Source organism: Silurus meridionalis, chromosome 27, assembly GCF_014805685.1.
Source record: "Silurus meridionalis isolate SWU-2019-XX chromosome 27, ASM1480568v1, whole genome shotgun sequence".
NCBI classification, from domain to species: Eukaryota; Metazoa; Chordata; class Actinopteri; order Siluriformes; family Siluridae; genus Silurus; species Silurus meridionalis.
In genome coordinates, this window is record NC_060910.1 from 6,826,507 (window position 1) to 6,845,825 (window position 19,319).

At 36.8% G+C, this 19,319-nt stretch overlaps 2 protein-coding genes across 2 annotated transcripts; both read right to left on the minus strand.

Moving 5' to 3' along the window:
* Positions 1-497: 497 nt before the first annotated feature.
* On the minus strand, positions 498-11,487 carry ccdc180 (coiled-coil domain containing 180). Its single transcript, XM_046842234.1, has 37 exons — positions 11,428-11,487; positions 11,020-11,183; positions 10,667-10,752; positions 10,476-10,585; positions 10,242-10,370; positions 10,046-10,156; positions 9,869-9,964; positions 9,622-9,785; positions 9,386-9,505; positions 9,212-9,291; positions 9,042-9,130; positions 8,832-8,951; positions 8,516-8,689; positions 8,276-8,391; positions 8,060-8,186; positions 7,933-7,975; positions 7,755-7,855; positions 7,479-7,651; positions 7,211-7,386; positions 6,945-7,125; positions 6,695-6,841; positions 6,471-6,615; positions 6,238-6,354; positions 6,066-6,164; positions 5,895-5,978; positions 5,573-5,760; positions 5,228-5,298; positions 3,456-3,567; positions 3,252-3,332; positions 3,082-3,151; positions 2,599-2,743; positions 1,625-1,785; positions 1,402-1,539; positions 1,206-1,317; positions 1,034-1,127; positions 804-945; positions 498-712 (listed from the first exon to the last, which is right to left on the minus strand). Exons 1-37 carry the CDS (start codon positions 11,485-11,487, stop codon positions 578-580), a joined length of 4,461 nt encoding a protein of 1,486 aa, XP_046698190.1. The 3' UTR covers positions 498-577.
* A 2,946-nt stretch (positions 11,488-14,433) lies between these two features.
* card9 (caspase recruitment domain family, member 9) lies at positions 14,434-19,166 on the minus strand. The gene is made up of 12 exons (XM_046841901.1): positions 18,871-19,166; positions 18,646-18,783; positions 18,063-18,388; positions 17,775-17,954; positions 17,529-17,675; positions 17,301-17,426; positions 16,996-17,190; positions 16,406-16,441; positions 16,061-16,109; positions 15,649-15,749; positions 15,114-15,187; positions 14,434-14,968 (listed from the first exon to the last, which is right to left on the minus strand). Exons 1-12 carry the CDS (start codon positions 19,070-19,072, stop codon positions 14,857-14,859), a joined length of 1,686 nt encoding a protein of 561 aa, XP_046697857.1. The 5' UTR covers positions 19,073-19,166; the 3' UTR covers positions 14,434-14,856.
* Positions 19,167-19,319: the final 153 nt, after the last annotated feature.

Here is a 19,319-nt window from a genome sequence, read left to right on the forward strand (position 1 = left end):
TTTTGAGAGCTACTGAATCTGAACAAACCCAAGTATGAAATATTTTTCTATATAATGTTTATTAAATGCAGTAATCTAGTTGGCAACCTTTTCACTGTGAATGAACTATTTAACCCTTTATATAGCGAAAGAAAGCATTAGTTTATTTTATAGCTGTTCCAAGTTTTCTACTAATGATACTTGAAAATATAGAATGGATTTTTTTTCTGCAGTCACAATATTTTCTGATTTTATTTTTTATCAAGTAACACAAAATTGACCATTAAAATGATCATTAGAAATAATTCAATAAATAAATAAATTTAAATGTTTACAAATAAGTCTAAAGTGTATTTTCTTTCCTTTCAGCACATGCGAAATTAATAAATAGTATAAATAATAGTTATTTAAAATAAAGCATAGTTCACTGTATTGAAAAGTGGACCTGAGGTGGAAATACACCCGAATGGATCACCAAACGGTCTGAAGGAAATGATTTACTGAAGGAATCCTGCAAATCATTGAACTGACTTTTTTTAATAATGATATATTTTACTTGTATTGTTCCAGGCACAGAATATCGCCTAATCCCTCACAGTCATTCTGAATTGAGTGTAGAAACTGTCTTGAGTTGATTTTTCCAGTGCTCTTGCCAGTTGACCAACTCTGTTTCCTGTTCCTGCCTGGATTTCTCCATGTTCTCAAACGCCTGCACGATTCTCTGCTTATAATTCTGGAACAGAAAGTCAACAACAGCATCATAAAGGGGGTCATGCTGGGAATAAATGTATATTAATGCAGGAATTGCAGTATTGACTATTTACCTCATGCAGTGTATTTCGAACTTCTATAACCTTTAGATGTGCCATTGTGGTTTTAGATGTAGTGATTGTGGCTGTCTCTCGTTTCTGTTGCTTGACAGATGAACCTTCAGTGGTTTCAAAGTATGTAACTCCTGGCCACACTCTGTAAAATAAATAAAAATTAACAAAATGCTTAATGCACTCATATGCACTACTAATTGCTATACGAGATTCTTCTAATCAATCTCAACCTGCTCCCTCTCTCCAAAATACGTCTCGTCTCGGGTATCGCCAATAGAGTTCGACGAACAAGGGTTGTGATGTTTACCCGCTTTGGTTCTACAGCTGCAAACACAAAGTTTTCAGGTTATTGATTTGCTTTATCAATTTAAAGCAACCCAAGCCACATCACAGACCACTTACATCCACCTTGAATCTCATCAAGTGTCAAGATGATGTCCAGTTGAAAGAGCAAGTTCTCTGTCATTGTCGCAAGCGCGGTCACAAACTCATCTGCGTTCTTCTTAATGCAGGCCTATAAGGAAGAAAACAAAACTTTAAAACATTCATATTAATTATAGTTGTAAGCGTGAAAGCATCAGTGTGACGTATGTATGACCTGGAGTTCCAGTATGTTATTCTTAATAGCCTTCCTCTCTTCTTTCTGCCGGGCATCCTCAGCGCTGACCAGGCTGTTCAGTTCTTCTCTACAAGCCGGGTGGCTCAGACGTGCACACAACTGACTGCTGTGCTTTCTCTGAAGAGATTGAGTGGAAACCTCAGTAAAATATTCCATGGTGAAATAAAATGGCACAGCATACAACGTGTTATTTACCATTCACCTTCTGTTGTTGAAGTTGTTGCAGAGTCTGTTTAAACTGCTGGCGAGAGAGCGTCAAACTCTGACTCAGGCCCTCCAAATGCTGATACTTCAGTTTTATTAGAAGAGCTTCTGGTATCTCAAAGACAATTTCCTCAATGGTCTTTAGCTGCTTACAGAACTCTGTTCATAAAATAATAACAATAGTAATCCTAGTTTCAACAAAAATAAGGCTGCTCTGTTATATAGGAGAAAAGAATGGTTTTCATTCTATCCAGAGATCAGGAAAAGTTGTGATTTCGTTGGCTCTGAATTATTAGTTCAAAATATTTGGTAAAAAATCTTCATATCAAGCATATTGCTTCAGGGGCCAGAGCTAAATACACCGATCAGGCATAAATTTATCACCACAGATCAGGCATAACATTATGACTTCCTGCCTAATATTGTGTTGGTCCTCCTTTTGCTGCCAAAACAGTCCTGACCTGTCAAGCATTATCAGCGTTAACCTTTTAGCAATTTGAGCTACAGGAGCTCATCTTTTGGATCCGACCACACATGCATTAACTCACAAGAGCTGCAGTTTTGCTTTGACCCAGTAGTCTAGACATAATTTGGCCCTTGTCAAACTCGTTTACATCCTTACACTTGCCCGTTTTTTCTCATCTTTTTTTAGGAGAAAATGTTTACATGCTGTTTGTTAAATCCCACCCACTAACAGGTGCCATGATGAAGAGATAATCAGTGTTATATAATCAACAGTCATAATGTTATAATGCCATAATGTTATGCCTGATCGGTGTATTATTGTAGTAATCATGTGACAGGAAGCCATTGTAGCTTGAACAGATCTATGGTAATATTCTTTTCCTGGTAAAAACACAAACTTTCTTTTATTGAAAATTTTACTTATCTGACATAATTTAAAAGTCATTAGAATGGCATTTAAGCATTGGTTAATTTCAGCTTTTAGCTTTATGAAAGGAAAAGTCTGACCTTGCACACAACCATGGTGGTACTCGTGAGCTTGACTCTGGTAGACAAGGAGTCGCTTGTTCATGTCTTCTGCACACAGCTCAAAAGATTCCTGAATATGCCGAGATCGGCTGACCAGGCCACGGCCCTTTTTCTTGTAGAAATCCTTATTGAAGCAAATTAATCTGATTACTCCTAGTACTGAAATTGTTCATAACAAATAATACATGCATGAAACCAACATTTTGCCATTTTATAATGAGTTTATTTCTTTTACAAAAGCCCTTAAAGTGAATAAAAAGAAAAATGCAATGAATTTGTCAATAATACGATATGATTTACAGAATAAACCATAGCCCTGTTTATTTTTATCCTTTAATTTAATTCAATTTTATTATTATTATTATACATTTTATTTATTTATCTATTTTTTCCCTCTTTCCCCTAAATATATGTGTATATATTTGTATTTTCATGCACCTAAAGTTAAAGAGACAGGCGTACCTCAGCCACATGGAGAAGAAGGTCATTGGCTTTCCACAGAATGTTGTTGATCATGCCCTTAAAAGTGAGGCTAAAAAAACATAATTTACCCACCCAGTCAATAAAAAAGGCATTATGTTGCTATGATATATTCTGAGAAGAGTGAATCGTATAACAATGTTAACATTTACATTTCCTGTTGATCATCAGGTTTAGAACTGAACACTTGGAATCTCTGATCAGACTGAGTGGGTTTGGCCACCCTTTTCTTCCTGAAGAAAAAAGGTAAAATTTTTAAGCTATCAACTCAATACGGCCTTTAACAATGACATAAATCAATAATGTTGCATTGCAATGTCTGATATAAAATGAGCTGTAGTTAGGTGTAAACTAACCTCTGTGATTTAGATGACTCAGCTGATTTCCTGTGTAGGTGACTGCCAGGCAGGTTACCATTATTTCCTAAAATTTGACCTGATCCTGAATGAGAGCTCGGTCTTACAGGAGCTGATGAAAAGAAACCACAATACCTTTTTATTTCATACACATAACAAAAATGTTCTGTGTTAGAATCCGCACCTATACATAGTTTTGATATTTAATAAGATTCATTTGTTTATTGCCACAATAACATCTGTATCTGATTCAAAATATTTTTCTATCTCTCTCTGCCGCAGATTGTTGTACTTCAGACGCTTTATGGTCTAATATCCATAACTGAATTTACCCAAAGGTTTGCCATATAAGAAATGTCCCTGTGAAGGACATTAACTTTGGACTTGTAATGAACAATAACAAAGACGACTTTGTTGTTAATAACATACTTCTGATGGGAAAATTTTATATACACAAATCGTAATACTTGAAAGTGTAACCAACATTTTGCCATTTTATAATGAGTTTATTTCTTTTACAAAAGCCTTTAAAGTGAATAAAAAGAAAAATGCAATGAATTTGTCAATAATACGATATGATTTACAGAATAAACCATAGCCCTGTTTATTTTTATCCTTTAATTTAATTCAATTTTATTATTATTATTATACATTTTATTTATTTATCTATTTTTTCCCTCTTTCCCCTAAATATATGTGTATATATTTGTATTTTCATGCACCTGTTCTGTGTATTGTAATGTAAATTGTACTTGTTATTGGCACGTTGTTTGTATATGGCTAATTGCTTAATAAAAAAAAAAAATATATATATATATATATATATATATATATATATATATATATATATATATATATATATATATATAATATAAAATAAAAAATAAATAAAAAAATACTTCCTGTATATCTTAAATGTCAAGTGTCTTGTCCTTTTCCGGTTTGCCTGAAATGTCATTGTGTTCTCGGATTTGTTCATGTGTTTTCGTGCAATAATTCAGACAAACCGTAAAAGGTAGGTTTAGTTTGTGAATGGAAATTTACCGATCATTGGAAAAGACACCTGTCATTCAAGATATACAGGAAGTACAACAGTTTCTCCTTGCTTGCCAATGTTTACTTCTGTTATTTTCTTGTATTCAAAGGTGCACTATTCGAAATAAAAAAATAGTTTAAAGTAAACAGAGAACTTTACACATGTACAAGAAACATAGTTATAAGATTTAATCTCCTGTATATCTTGAATGACATATGCTTTTGAAGGTTATTGTGTGTAATTGTGTATTAATAAGTTATTATACTACTATTTATTGTAAGTAGAACTAGTTTCGAAACGTTTTGATAACACCTTGTATATATATACTGAACAAAATTATAAGCACAAAACTTTTGATTGAGTGGCCTTTTTAAATGTGGCCAGCCTAAGGCACACCTGTGCAATAATAATGCTGTCTAATCAGCATCTTGATATGCCACACCTGTGAAATGGATGGATTATATCGGCAAAGGAGAAGTGCTCACTAACACAGATTAAGACAGATTTGTGAACAATTTTTGAGAGAAATAGACCTTTTGTGTACATAGAAAAAGTTTTAGATCTTTAAGTTCAGCTCATGAAAAATGGGGGCAAAAACAAACGTGTTGCGTTTATCATTTTGTTCAGAGTATATATGTATTACCTCATAATGACAGTGACTATGATAGACTGTGATACTTCAAGCAAGCAGGCTTTTCACTCTTAAGGAGAAGGACTGAAGAAAACACTGTTGTACCTGTGACTGTTGCTGAGATTGTCTCTTTAAGACTTTCGCTGACCTCTGGGCAGGTTTGGGGTTTGCTTATCCTGAAATATTCATATAAGAAAGTTGTCTTATGTATTGTATATGTTTCAAGCCACTTCTTCCTATTGTTTACTTTCATTTTGAGTTGAAAAAACATGAGAATGACTAGTCTTTGTGGGTGGGTATTACCAAAATGTTGAAATTTTAGAAAAAAATACTGTGCTGAAACAGAAGTTAAGTCATGTTGATTTTCTTTTAACACATAAATGTGAAGAAATACTTGTCTACAAATTCTTATTCTTGCAAGCTTCTTGCCGTGTTTTTTTTTTTTTTTACCTTAGGAGCCCTTTGACCACTTCTACAGCCTTATCATCCATAAAGGGTGCTCCCATGTGGCTGGGCTGGAGAAGGGGATCTGCAGATGGGCTTCCCACCTTCTCTTGTTTACGGGATCGTGGACGAGCAGCCACAGCAAATGCCCCCTGGAGAGGAGTTTCAGGCAGTGGAACAGCCATAGAAGGATCCTGTAGTCAGGAAATTATATTGACAACAATGATACGTGATACACAATGACAACAAGGGCCATAATCATTAACCTCATCTGCTTCAAAGAACAGAATAACATGGACTACTAATGAGTAATTGTGCACCAACATACCAGATAACAATCCAGATACTGGCTTCTCTTTCGAAGTTCTTCTGCCACAGTAGATATTAAACCGAAAATGTCCCCTGGTGTCACCTGGAATGCATACGTTTTAAGTATTAAAATTGCACACAATTCTAATACATAAAACATGCTATGTGTTTATTGGAAAACCAAATTTACCTGATTATCTGGAATGCTCTGGTTGTAGGCATCAAGGCTCTCTTTTAGATTACTTATTGCAGTGTTAATCATTTTTTTCTGAGTGTTGCTCTTCAGGGCCTGCAGATATATTTTGTTAGAATAATGCTGGTGGTAAAGAATAAAAATATATTTAAAAAAAAGTTTGAAGTACCTCTGATTTAATTCGGACTTGGGTGTTTGTGAGGATTCTTCGGATTTCCTCAAGAAAGATTAGATCCACTTTCAGAACCTGGAGCTTCTCTTCAAACTTACTAATGACCTCTTTTGCCTGACAAAAGATTTTCAGTTTTTATTGTTTGACACTTAGTATTTAGTAAATAATTAAGCAGACATTTAACATTATCATTCAGTAATCCATTGCATACTGCATATTGTGCATTGTACCTGGCCCAGGATTTTGAACTCTGTTCCCTCTATGTCCCGTATTAGAGCTTGCTCAGCTAAGTCGATGCGTTTATCCATCTTCTCTAGAGGATTTCGGTATTGCTCAATCTCTTTCGGGGTAAAATTACCTCCATCAGCAAAAAGCCTTTTAAGAAAAAAGCAATTGTTATAAATTTGGATCCTGATGTGTTCAGAGCACAAAAAGAAAAATATTACTAACTTACTTAAAATGTTTCATTAATTTTCCATTGGATTCTCTGAGGCCCTCAAATCTGATCTCCATATTTTGTCTGAATTGCCTCTGTAATTCCTGAAAGGCTTTCATGTGCTCATCCAGGCTCTTATGTAGTGAAGCTGTGAGTTTATTCAGCCTGTTAAATGCAGATAAACAAATAGATAAATCATGGAGCATGAAAACGTGTCTTGGTTACAGCCAAATACATTTTCACTTGTTGTTTGCACAGGAGGACTTACGTGTTAGAGTTTGTAGCAGTGTATAACGTGTCCTCCATGTTGTTGATTTTGGAATGGAAGTCTTCATTTATCTTACACTGTGTGACCTGGAGGTTGCGGAATTCAGTTCGGAAATCATCTAGAGCCTGTAAAATACCTTTGCAGTGTCTATCCACGCGATCTTGATGCAAGATCAGTTCAGCTGGCAACACAAAAATAGACAGCTCACAAACATGATTAATCACTCAATACAAAATTAATGTTAATATACTAGGAGGACATCACACCTGCACGGACATTGTGAATGTCCATCTCAATCCTCTTGGCTCGAGGCTGATGGAGATGGAAACGGAGATCCAGTTCAGATTTCAGCTGCTCTTTCTTGGCATCCACTACAGTCACTGTGTGATTGAGAACTTCCTGATTTCTCTCTTCAAGGTGATTAAAGAATTTTTCTCTCACACTATGACATTAGGACACAAAAAATTGGACTTAAGTAGTGAAATCAACAGTGGAAGTTTTCATTAATTTTTGCATTCAAAATATTCATCTTACTCTCTTTGTAATTCAGTTATGAGACTGTTTGGGAACAAAACTGCTTCCACTTCCACAACATTCAGATGCTTTTCAGCATCGTCACACTGTACTACAGGGCAGCTATAGACGTTTCCTTTTAATGTTGTGAACGTTTCGCTACTTTGAGAGTCTATGATCTCTTGTGGAAATAACTGGTATTATCCTAAAAAACAAACAAAAAAAAAAACCACAAGTTATTAAAAAGGTAAATAAAACAGTGTAGTGGGTCACAAATTTGTGTGTGCAAAGAAATACCTCAGCTTGGGCTAGATCAGGAGTGTTTGATTGAGAAGTAACACTCTGGAATGTGGGTGACTTCTGATTTATGCTAGATGTCTGACTTGCGGTGTTTGCACCTATGAAAGACAAAACAGTGAAAACCAAGTACAAAAATATTATTAGACTTGAAAAATGAGCATCACAAAGAACTCACCAAGGATAAGTGAAGGATAAAGTATCTGAAGGTCCTCTGGGTTCTAGAGAATGCAGACAGAGAATTAGTCAATACATTAGCAGCAATTAATAATAAAATATGAACTTAATAAGGGGCTAAATTGTACCTGACTGTATATTTCATAGACATTGAAGTATTTGCTGACTTCTTTGCTGTAATTGTGTATTTCTTTTAGAACCATTACAGGATACCTCTCCACTGTAATAATTCCTTCCTTATAGAAATCGATATACCTGTAAAAGGAGGAACATTTAATGAAAAATAAAGTTATGGTAAAAAAAAAACAAAAAAAACAGACATTAATTGATCCTTTTGTTATTACCCTTTCTTAATTACGTCTAAAAAGTTAACTATCTGCTCCAGTGAAGCTTTAAGTGATTCCTCTGTGCTTTCCTGTCTGAGTTTGTCCATCATCACATCCAGCTGAGACTCTTTTTTCTAGCATCAAACAAACCATAGGCAATTAAAAACATCATCATCAAATTTTAAAGACTCAGCACAATTTCTTAATTGCTTTACCTTTAAAGAAGTATATTTCAAGGAACACATTTAAAAGGCTTACTTGGTTCTCTTCTTCGTAGTTCTTGCTGACTTCTTCGAGATTATCCTGTAGCTGCTGCTCTATCCTCTGTAGACCTGCGGTATGTGTCTCCCAGACGTTAGTCGTCCCAAGCACAAACGTGAGCAAAGACTGGCTCGAGAATTCAGAATCTTTGGCCAAACTCTTGAATGCTGTCTGTAATGCACAGTAATATAATACATAATGTGTTTTTTTTTTAAATATTAATTAAACATATCAGAGAATCAGGTTTTACTATAGTTTGACATCTAGATAATACATACAAAACGCCCCCTTTTTTTTTTTTTTTTAAACTTACTTCCATCGATGCTAAAGCCTCCTCTGCTTGGGTCTGGCACTGGCCAATAAGAGGCACCATCTCACTATTAACAATGTCCTGTATCTCATCTGAGGTGAATCCATAGGTAGATACTTCATTCTGTGTGAGTTCATAATGCAAAATTTATTGTGCACTTGATTCATACAATGTCATGAAATACTAAATTATAAAATCACGAAGATTGCAAACCTTAAAGTTTTCGACTGCCTGTGAACATTTTTGCCAAGTATCTGCAAAATATTCACGCAGTTTTGTCATGGTCTCGTCGTGCAGGCAATCTGAAAGAAGTTTATCAAAAGTCAATCACAAACTTAGTAAAAATCCCTCTAATACATTAATGAACAGAAGCCTATTCTTACCAATTTGCTCATTTACTGAAGATAAAGACGAGTACCATTCAGCAGCGGATGATTTTAAGCAGTTCGGCGGTGTCATGTTTCTTTAAGTGGAAACAAAACAAGCAAATTGAATGATGGTCACATTCAAATAAAAATTTTTTAACACTATCTGCCTACTATATGAATCTGCCTAACCTGACTTGCTCGAGAATTCGGAGTCGCTGCTCACTGAAGGATTTTTGTTTTGTCCCCATTAAAGTTAAAGTGTCTTGTACATTTTTTGGGTTTTGAATCTCAGGGCCGTTGATGAAGTCCCTGGAGATAACAAATTAATATATAGCATTATAGCATAACACTGTTGTATTTTTTTTCTTCATTTAATGTTCTAAAGTATACTAAGCTTTCAGAGTCTGATATTGCAATAGACTTACTTAAACTGACTGAGGGATGCAACAAACTTAATTTCTTTCCAGTCCTGAAGCCTTGTCTGCCATCTCAGATGATAATTATCCTCTTTCTGAAAATCCTTTTCCATCAGGTTCAAATGGAGTTTGGCCAAAGATCGTCTGTTTGCCAGTAATGCTTGATTTATCGTCTATTAATAAATTCACACTGAATTTAAAATAGCATGCTTAATAAAACATTTTTTTGTGTGTGTGACTTACCAAAGTGACTTACCATAGCTTCATTACTAATAAGTCGATGGACATCACTGGGCAAAAGGTAACTGATTTTTTCAAGTTTTTCTGTGTATTTCTTTAGCACTGCAGTAATCTGGAAAACATAGGCAATTTTACAATGTATACTATAAATAAAGTCCATACATGATGATGATAGGAGGTTTGGATATGTTACCACTTTTGCTCGTTCTATCTCATATTTGACAAACAGCTCATCCAGCTCCTGAATGCAATTTCTCCTCATAGAAGACACCTGGCTCACAGAGTTCCAAATCTCGTGTAGATCCTAAATGAGATTTAGGGTTATAAGTTTCCAAACTTAACATCAACAATTCACAATTCCCAACAATTTGTCATGTAGAAGACATCACCTGATAGCTGAGAGCTTCTAAATCACCATCATGTTCTGTTTTCTGCAGCAATCTCTCCACCTCCTCATCATATTCTGACAGTTTAAGAAAGAAATCTTCTCCTGTGTCTCTCAATAATGATTCATAACCCTAAACAAAATCAGAGGGACTGCTATTTAATTGGAGTCACCGCATAAGGCGAAGATAAGCAATCTTAAATTAATCATTGCCTACACAGTAATGAAAGTTATATACCACACTGATCTCAGTAAGATCCCCCTGCAGCTGACAGACAGCTTCCATGTGTTCCTTTTGTTTTTTCTCCATGAGTCGCTCAATGATGTCTGAGCCTGTCTTCGCTGAAACTGCAAAAGTATTGACTATTATCATCCTGAACATGCACGTAAACTGTATATGTTTTGTGACTGTTTATGAACTCTACTAACCGACACTGTCAGGAAGTCCTCTGACCTCTTCATGATCATCCTGGTCTACTCTTATTACAGGCTTTGTTCCTGAAAACAGCTGGTTTCTGAAAGAAAGAAAGAAAGAAAGAAAGAAAGAAAGAAAGAAAGAAAGAAAGAAAGAAAGAAGGTTTATTTGTTCAGTAACATTTTCTGCCATGGTGATGCAGTGGTGCAAGTGCCGCATTAACTGACGATGAATGAATAAATGAATGTCAGATATCTTGATCAAGATCGTGCCATTAGAGATCCTTGTACAGATCACCAGGATAGATCCCAGTGAGATCATCTATAATTGAAAGTTACTGAACCATGTTTGGCAGTTACCACCGTACCTCACTGTGTCCTCAGAGCACTGCTCAGCCCCAGTTCGAGTCCTTAGAGGATGCTGATGGGATCCAGTATCTGTTTTACTGCTAATGAGGTTATCCTCACTCAGTGAACCCATCTGTGCAGCACGCCTCCTCCTCATCTCATGAAGAGACAGTGACAAGTGAGTCTGCAAAGAGAAAAACAACTACTATTTAATCATTCTAATCAGACAAACACTAATTCAATAACGCTGATCCAATCTACTCTTGCCCTTAATGCAGAGATGCATTTAGATTGTCAAGCTGTGGTCAAAAGTATTCGGACACCACTGGCGCTTTCCTACTGCCGAACACTTTTTTATTTCATTTATCATAAATCACAGTTTATAATTGCATTCTTATGAATAACATTGAAGAAGCTTTTTTTCTTACCTGAGCTTCAAAAATTTGTCGGTAAACTTTTCCGCTGGGATCAATCCGAGTCTCAGCCATGGTTCTTCGGCCAGCACGAGCTAACGCTAACTTATTTAGTTAGTCGGAAAAAAAGATTTAAATAAGTAATGCTACTGTGAAAATTACGTCTCTAGTTTTTATATATTTTTTATTCTTACTGTTGATGAAACGATTGAGTTGTACACCTCTTCATTAAAAAAAAAGTGAACCCGTTTTCCAGGCACCACCTTCAAGCGACTGCGTTTCCTCGTTGCTATGGTGACAAGGTGGTGTGCGCATGCGCGCCAGGTGGAGGACCTGAATGCGCTCACCGGAAGTACTGTATGCAGGACATGACATAGTGCACAACCAGCAGTAAACATCAGCTGAGCATCAGACTGCGGTCATTCTTTAAAGTCTTCTTCTTCTTTCGGCTGCTCCCATTAGGTGTCGCCACAGCGGATCATCCATCTCCATTCCCCCCTGTCCTCTACATCTGCCTCTTTCACACAAACTACCTGCATGTCTTCCCTCACCACATTCATAAACCTCCTTCCTGCTCTTCCTCTTTTCCTCGTTACTGGCGGCTCCATCCTCAGCATTTCTCTACCGATATAACCCATATCCCTTCTCTGCACATGTCCAAACCATCTCAATCTCGCCTCCCTCACCTTTTCTCCAAAACGTCCTACATGCGCTGTCCCTCTAATAAACTCATTTCTAATCTTGTCCATCCTCGTCACTCCCAACGAAAATCTTACATCTTCAACTCTGCTACCTCCAGCTCCACCTCCTATCTTATACTCAATGCCACTGTCTCTAAACCATACAACATTGCAGGTCTCACAGTCCTATAAACTTTCCCTTTCACTCATGCAGATACTCTTCTATTACAAATCACTCCTGTCACTCTTCTCCACCCACTCCACCCTGCCTGCACTCTTCACTTCTCTAACACACTCTCTATTACTTTGCACTGTTGACCCCAGGTACCTGAACTCCTCCACCTTCTCCACCTCTTCTCCCTGCAACCGCACCACCCCACTGCCTTCCTTCTCATTCACACACATGTACTCTGTCTTCCTCCTACTGACTTTCATTCCCCTTCTCTCCAGCACATACCTTCACCGCTCCAGGCTCTTCTCAATCTGCTCTCTACTCTCACCACAAATCACAATATCATCGCAAACATCATAGTCCAGGGAGACTTCTGTCTGACCTCGTCTGTCAACCTGTCCATCACCACTGCAAACAGATAAGGGCTCAGAGCCGATCCTTGATGCTGTCCAACCTTCACCTTGAACCAGTCTGTCGTTCCTACTGCACACTTCACTGCTGTCACACTGTCCAAACTCCATACTCCATTTCTCAGGCATCCTCTCACCTTCCAGAATCTTGTTAAACAATCTGGTTAAAAACTCCACTGCCATCTCTCCTAAACATCTACATGCTTCTACCGGTATGTCATCTAGTCCAACTGACTTTCCACTTTTCATCCTCTTAATCGCTGCTCTCACTTCCTCCTTACTAATCCTATCCACTTCCTGCTTCACAATCACCACACCATCCAACCTTCTCTCTCTCATTTTCCTCATTCATCAGCTGTTTAAAATACTCCTTTCATCTTCTCAACATACTCTCCTCACTAGTCACAGCATTTCCATCTCCATCCTTTATTGCTCTAACATGCAGCACATCCTTCCCTCATATGCTTATTCGCCACATCCCTCTTTACCTGCTGCCGCATCTTATTGTACTTCTGCCTACTTTTCTCATCACTCTGTCGATCCCAATTCTGTTTTGCCAACCTCTTTCTCCTTATGCTTTCCTGCACTTCCTCATTTCACCACCATGTCTCTTTGACTTCCTTTCTATTTCCAGATGTCACCAAGTACCTTTATAGCTCTCCCCCTTATCACTCCTGCAGTAGTTGCCCAGTCATCCAGCACCTCTTCACCACCACCGAGCTCCAGTCTGACCTCTTCCCTGAATCTCACACTACACTCTTCCTCCTTCAGTTCCACCACCTTATTCTTCTTTCAGTCCTTACTCTCCTCCTCTTCTTCTTCGACTCCAAAACCATCCTTCAGACCACCATCCAATGCTGTCTAGCTACACTGTCCCCTGCCAGCACCTTACAATCTCCAATCTTCAGGTCCTACATAGAATATAGTTCACTTGTGTGCACCTTACCCACTCTTATACATCACCCTATGCTCCTCCTGCTTCTTAAAATAAGTATTCACAACTACCATTTTCATCCTTGTAGCAAAATCTACCACCATCTGCCCTTCCACATTCCTCTTCTTAAGACCATACCTACTCATCAACCCTTCATCACACCTGTCTCCTTTACCAACATGGCCATTGAAGTCTGCCCCAATCACCAATCCTTCAATACTAGGTACACCTTCTACCACTTCATCTAACTCACTCATTTTTCTTTCTCCTCCATCTCGCAACCCACCTTTGGAGCATTTATCATTACGCCTTCAACTTTTAGCTTCATGTTAATCACCCTATCAGAAACTCTCTTCACCTCCACTAAACTCTTACTGTACTCTTCCTTCAGTATCACCCCTACACCATTTCTCTTTCCATCCACACCATAATAAAAAAAGTTTAAACCCACCGCCAATGTTCCTGGTCTTACTTCCTTTCCACTCGGTCTCCTGAACACACAACATATCTACCTCTCTCCACATCATCATATCAGCTAACTCTGTCCCTTCCTTCAGGGGCCCAGGAGTGGCAGCTTGTTATGGCTGGGATTTAAACTCATGACCTGCCGATGAATATAAATATATATGTTTCTTTGTGGAATGGTTTGTTGGTATAGAATTAACAAATATACTGATGGTTAGTTAGAGTTTTTATGGGCTCACCCATGTCAGAAAAAGTAAAGAAAAAGCTAGTATTTGCAGTTGGGTCTCAAAATATGAAAAAGAATGTGAAACACTGTCAGATTGGAATTGTGGAAAAAATAGAGGAAAAGAAAGCAAAAACTTCAGTATGGAGGTTTAATGGATCTTCAGACAATAATCATATAGAGATCAGTGGTTTCTTCTAGTTGTGACAGACCAGGAAAATCTAACCGACACTCTGTGTTCACAAGCATTTCCTATTTGTGTTGTATGTTAATGTTTTATTCTATTTATCGAATCTGGACCAGTGACACTCCAGCAAATATTCAATATGTGTAAATTCAGTGGATAAGATTGCTTTAGGATAGACCATATAGGTCTATAAACTTCATGTTTCACTCTAAAGTTTTGAAGGTAAGCAATAATAATAATAATAATAATAATAATAATAATAATAATAATAATAATAATAATAATACAATAACAAAATGATAAAAATAGCAACAACAATAGTCTTCATTCTTTTCTGAAGGGTGATGTGAGCTTCATCCCGATAGGGCTTATATCAAATCCCATCTGTGTCGGTGTTATCACTCCCACTGGAGTTGCCGAGAACACATTGTGTGCACTCTTTAGCACATTCTTTAACAGTGGCTTTTGTTCTCAAGGCACGTTTCCTGTCATAAGAACAGATGGTTACAATAATTATTCAGAATGCTGTTTATCTTGCACTTTACTTAAATAATTATTTTTAAAAAAACATTGCAAAAACAGTAACACGTGTCCTGTAAGCGCTCAAAAGGAGCAACAGTAAATGCATACCTTCTGTAATAAAAATTGCACCTTGGCCTGGGTGGGTTGCTGGAGGATAGTTCCTCCTCAGTGAAAATCCTCTCCTGTGAACGTAAATATTTACAAAACAGTCTTGCTTATTGTATATTGTATTTGTTTTAGTTTTTGTCATTTACATAAGTATTAAGATGGGCCTCACACTAGTTCTTCAAACACACATTCCCATATTGTCTGTTCATTGTCTATAGAATCTTTACAATGGGAGTACATAACGGAATGTCTTTGTCTGAGCTCACATGTCTCTGGTTATTGTGTCTTCATGCCTAATCAGGAAAGATTTTAGCTCAGGTTTTTTCAGTGTGTATATGTATATATATAATTGTCTGTTATCTGCATTAAATTGAAGAAGAACGTATGAGCCATTCTGTGTGCTGTGTGATTCTTCCCTGATCAGAAAAGACACCACGGGCATTGTAGATCGCATGGGAAACCTCTCCAGGAACTAATTTTTTGTCCATTCATGATAAAAAACTAACAATAACTTTAAGTAAATTTAAGTCTTTACCCGAAAGCTTTCTTCCTTGGCGTCTGACGTACACGGGTCTTTAATACTTATGCATACACTGTACTCCCCTGATGTTGGACTTTGGGATTCATCACTAATACCTAAGGTCAAAAATACAAAATATAAATGCCAACCAACAAGAAATTAACCAATAATGGTTAAGAAAATGAGAACTAGGTTTTGTGGTAAGTTTGGTCTGATGAAAACAAGAAACACAAATGTTTATAATATTTTGTTCGTTTGATAGAGACAGAAATAATGAGCTCAAATCTGTTTAAATGAGGATCAACTACAGACATGAACCATATAAGAATGTGCGATAAGTGCGAAAAATAGAACAGATTTAGAAACAGGATAGAAATATCAAATCTTTTGCAGAAAGTAGAAGTGGAGTCAGATAAAAGAAAAGCACCTTTCTCATATCTCTCTTTGAAATCCTCCTCACTCGTTTGGCTTTTTAACTAAAGAGAAAAATGTAGAGTCACTCGACAAACAAAAGGAAAAAAGAGGAACAAGTTGCTGTAACTGGGGTCTGCTTCTTTTTTTTTAAATGAATAACCATACTTCTGTCATGAATCTTCTGCTTCTGAACTGCCATTTACCTCTAATAATAGTACAGTTAAACTCAGAAATGTGCACAATCATTTTTTATAAATTTATTTAAATTATTTTTAAAAATGCTGAACAACTTTTTGCTGTATTGAGGTCCTGGGACTTCTGTTTTATGATGCTGCAAAGAGAAGAAAGTCACACAAACCTCCACTGAGCTCCAAGGAGAGTTTCCTTCTGTGGTCTGGAAGAGAGGCAGACAAGAGTTACTGAGTGACTACACAAAATGCCTGAGGCTTTGAAAAAGTAATCAAACTTTGTAATAAGTCATAATGATACACAAGCAATACACACTAATCACAAACTGATCATACCTCAATACACTGAATCAAATATCAAAACCAAAGGTGGCAATAAAACATTTGAAAAAATCCTGGTTAAAAAGAACTAGCAATATAAGAAGCACATGTACTTGAAAGATTCACAAAAGATGAAAATGTTTGCTTCAAATTTGTTCCTGTTTCACCAAAAGACAAACTATTAGCTAAGGCTAAATGACAACAGCTGTATTGTTAATCTCTTGAACGTTAGAAACATTTGAATTCATCTTAAATCTGACTGGTTGTAAAGTCAGATTATGACTTTGCAAATATGTAAATAGAAATGTAATGTGAAGTCAATAGTTTTGTCTTTTAATTTAATCCATGTCCAGTACCATACTTCTGTTACTTCCCACTTTTAGTCAAAACACATGATATCATATAGCAGAAGAGTTCTGCAAATAATGTGACTGCTCACCAGTATTGTTTTGTGGTAATGTTTCTGTTTCCGGAGTTTTGCTTGAAGAGCAAGAATTTCTCCTTGAGTGCGAAACAACTGGACCTGTAGCTCGTCGTAACGCTCGCCCATCTCTCGGAGCTGCTTGCGGTAATTGTCCTTGTCCTGAAGGTTTTTACAGTTCTCCTGATGGTACTCCTCTCGTGATAAAATTGCCTGAATAGAAAAAATGGGGCATTTGGAGCACAGTTTCCCATATAACATGTGATACATAATTCATGTTAGATGCTGTAGTAGTACAACGCAAATTTAGAGCATTTTATCACCTTGTCTCTTTCTTTAATGACTTCATCCAGCTGTTTTAAAATGTCCTCCATGCGATTGCAATACATTTTTGAGTCTTTCTTTAAAATCTCACACTTTAGTTCCAGTTCATCCTTCTTTTCCAGGTACTGCAAAGATGTTTTCATGAAGAAGGCAAACAATTAGCTGCTTACAATATATTGAGAGAGAAAGCTACAAGAAGAAGCAATTTTAAAACATTTCCAACAAACCTTATCTCGTAGTTCTTCAGCGTCGTGTAGCTCCCTGCGTAATTCATAAAACTTATTGACTAGCTCTTGATGCGCCTCCCTTTGCTCTTTTAAATCTTCCATTGATTCATTGGTGGGCTTCTCAATATCTTCTTTCACAATTTGAGCCTGATAGAAAACCATTGCCCATGGAAATCAGTTTGACTTTGTAGGATATATAATTGTGAGTCTGTTCTTGTTTTTTATGCTTTTTTCCTTTTTTTTTACCTGGGAAGAGCTCTGAAGCTCCTGCATTTGAGCTCGGAGAAGATCATTCTCTTTTTGAAGCTCTAGCACCATTTCTTGGCTAGGCCTCTGCTCCATAGCATTTTTCAGGGTAATTGTACGTTTCCGTTGGAGCTTTGAATCGCTCTCAGCATTCATTAAGCTGTGCTTCAGCCTCTCGATCTGTTTGAGAGCAAAAAAAACTTTAGATAGATAGATAGATAGATAGATAGATAGATAGATAGATAGATAGATAGATAGATAGAATTACTTATATTTAAACGGTCAAACCTCCAGCTGCAGGTCACGATTACACATGAGAGCACAGTTCTTCTCCTCGCTCAGTCGGTTCATGTTACTCATCAGCTTGTAATTCTCATCCTTTAAGAGCCGTGCTTTGTCCCACATTTGGTCACGTTCTTCCCTCATGCGCTGTACACGCTCTTGCTGTTTGCGAACCTCACATTCTCTTGTCTGCAGTCTGCGAATGGTTTCAGCATGCTCAGCCATTTGTGCAGAAGCTGCCAGCCTTGCTTTGCGTTCCTCATGGAGCTCTTTCTGGAGCCGAGTCACCTCATTCATTAGAAACTGAGTTAATCCTGACTCACCTGCGGTATCTTAATTGTTAGAATCAAATAGGCACTTATTAAAGTTTTAAAAATAAGCATATCTTAACTATTACAAAATATAACATTATAACGTATCATTATATATATATATATATATATATATATATATATATATATATATATATATATATATATATATATATATAAAATCATATTTTATTAAAATGTCTTATAACTGGTTTTGTTTCATACTGAAAGAAATCTGTCAATCATTATTTTATTTTATTTTATAACAGCAAACTTACCCAGAAGGATTGAGAAGACCCTCGATGGCTCTTTGCCTGTAATTTTCTGATAAAGCTGAGGGTAGTCCAGTTCCAAACTCTCAAGGAATGCCACATAACCCTTATAACCTGTCCTTTGTAAGATATCTAGCAGTACACCTAAAGAGCACACAATATGTGTCTAAAAAAAAATAACAGACAAGAAAAAGAACCAGGGCAGAGTGTAGTGGTGTGAAGTTTACCTACCTACTTTTCGCCGTCTAATGACCAAACTCGGATCATTGTAAATTTGTTCCTCGTCCTCACTGTTAATCACTCTACACTGTCTCAGGTATGGGATTATTCGCGAAGGCTCAATGGTCTTGATAAGAAGCATTCTGTGGTCTTCCAAACGCATCCAACACTCCTCATCATCCTCAGATTCAACAGTGTTCAATTTATCAGCCATTGCTTGTGTCAAAGGTTGTGGATGTCTTTACTTCTTAACTGAAACTAGTAACATATCCAACTGCAGTATAGTATAGCCGAAACAAAAAGGAAATGTTGGTCAAGCTAAATCAATCGTAGTTCCTTTTTTTTTCTTCAAAAAGTCATTTGAGGTTTTCCTGTATTTCCCAATTCGCTTGTGCCAATATGCTTAACTCGTGACATGCCCTGGAAATGAACACACTTAAATTCTAAACCTATTCCCCATT

What these genes read in the sequence shown, in the direction of transcription:
- ccdc180 (XM_046842234.1), bottom strand. Translation starts at nt 11,487, where the DNA reads ATGGCTGAGACTCGGATTGATCCCAGCGGAAAAGTTTACCGACAAATT. An exon ending in TTAGACGTAATTAAGAAAGG is followed by an intron (nt 8,187 to 8,275) that starts GTAATAACAAAA and finishes CTCCTTTTACAG; the next exon opens with GTATATCGATTTCTATAAGG. An exon ending in AAATTAATGAAACATTTTAA is followed by an intron (nt 6,616 to 6,694) that starts GTAAGTTAGTAA and finishes TTTTCTTAAAAG; the next exon opens with GCTTTTTGCTGATGGAGGTA.
- card9 (XM_046841901.1), bottom strand. Translation starts at nt 19,072, where the DNA reads ATGGCTGATAAATTGAACACTGTTGAATCTGAGGATGATGAGGAGTGT. An exon ending in TCATTAAAGAAAGAGACAAG is followed by an intron (nt 17,191 to 17,300) that starts GTGATAAAATGC and finishes TTTTCTATTCAG; the next exon opens with GCAATTTTATCACGAGAGGA. An exon ending in CTCCTTGGAGCTCAGTGGAG is followed by an intron (nt 16,110 to 16,405) that starts GTTTGTGTGACT and finishes TTTTCTCTTTAG; the next exon opens with TTAAAAAGCCAAACGAGTGA.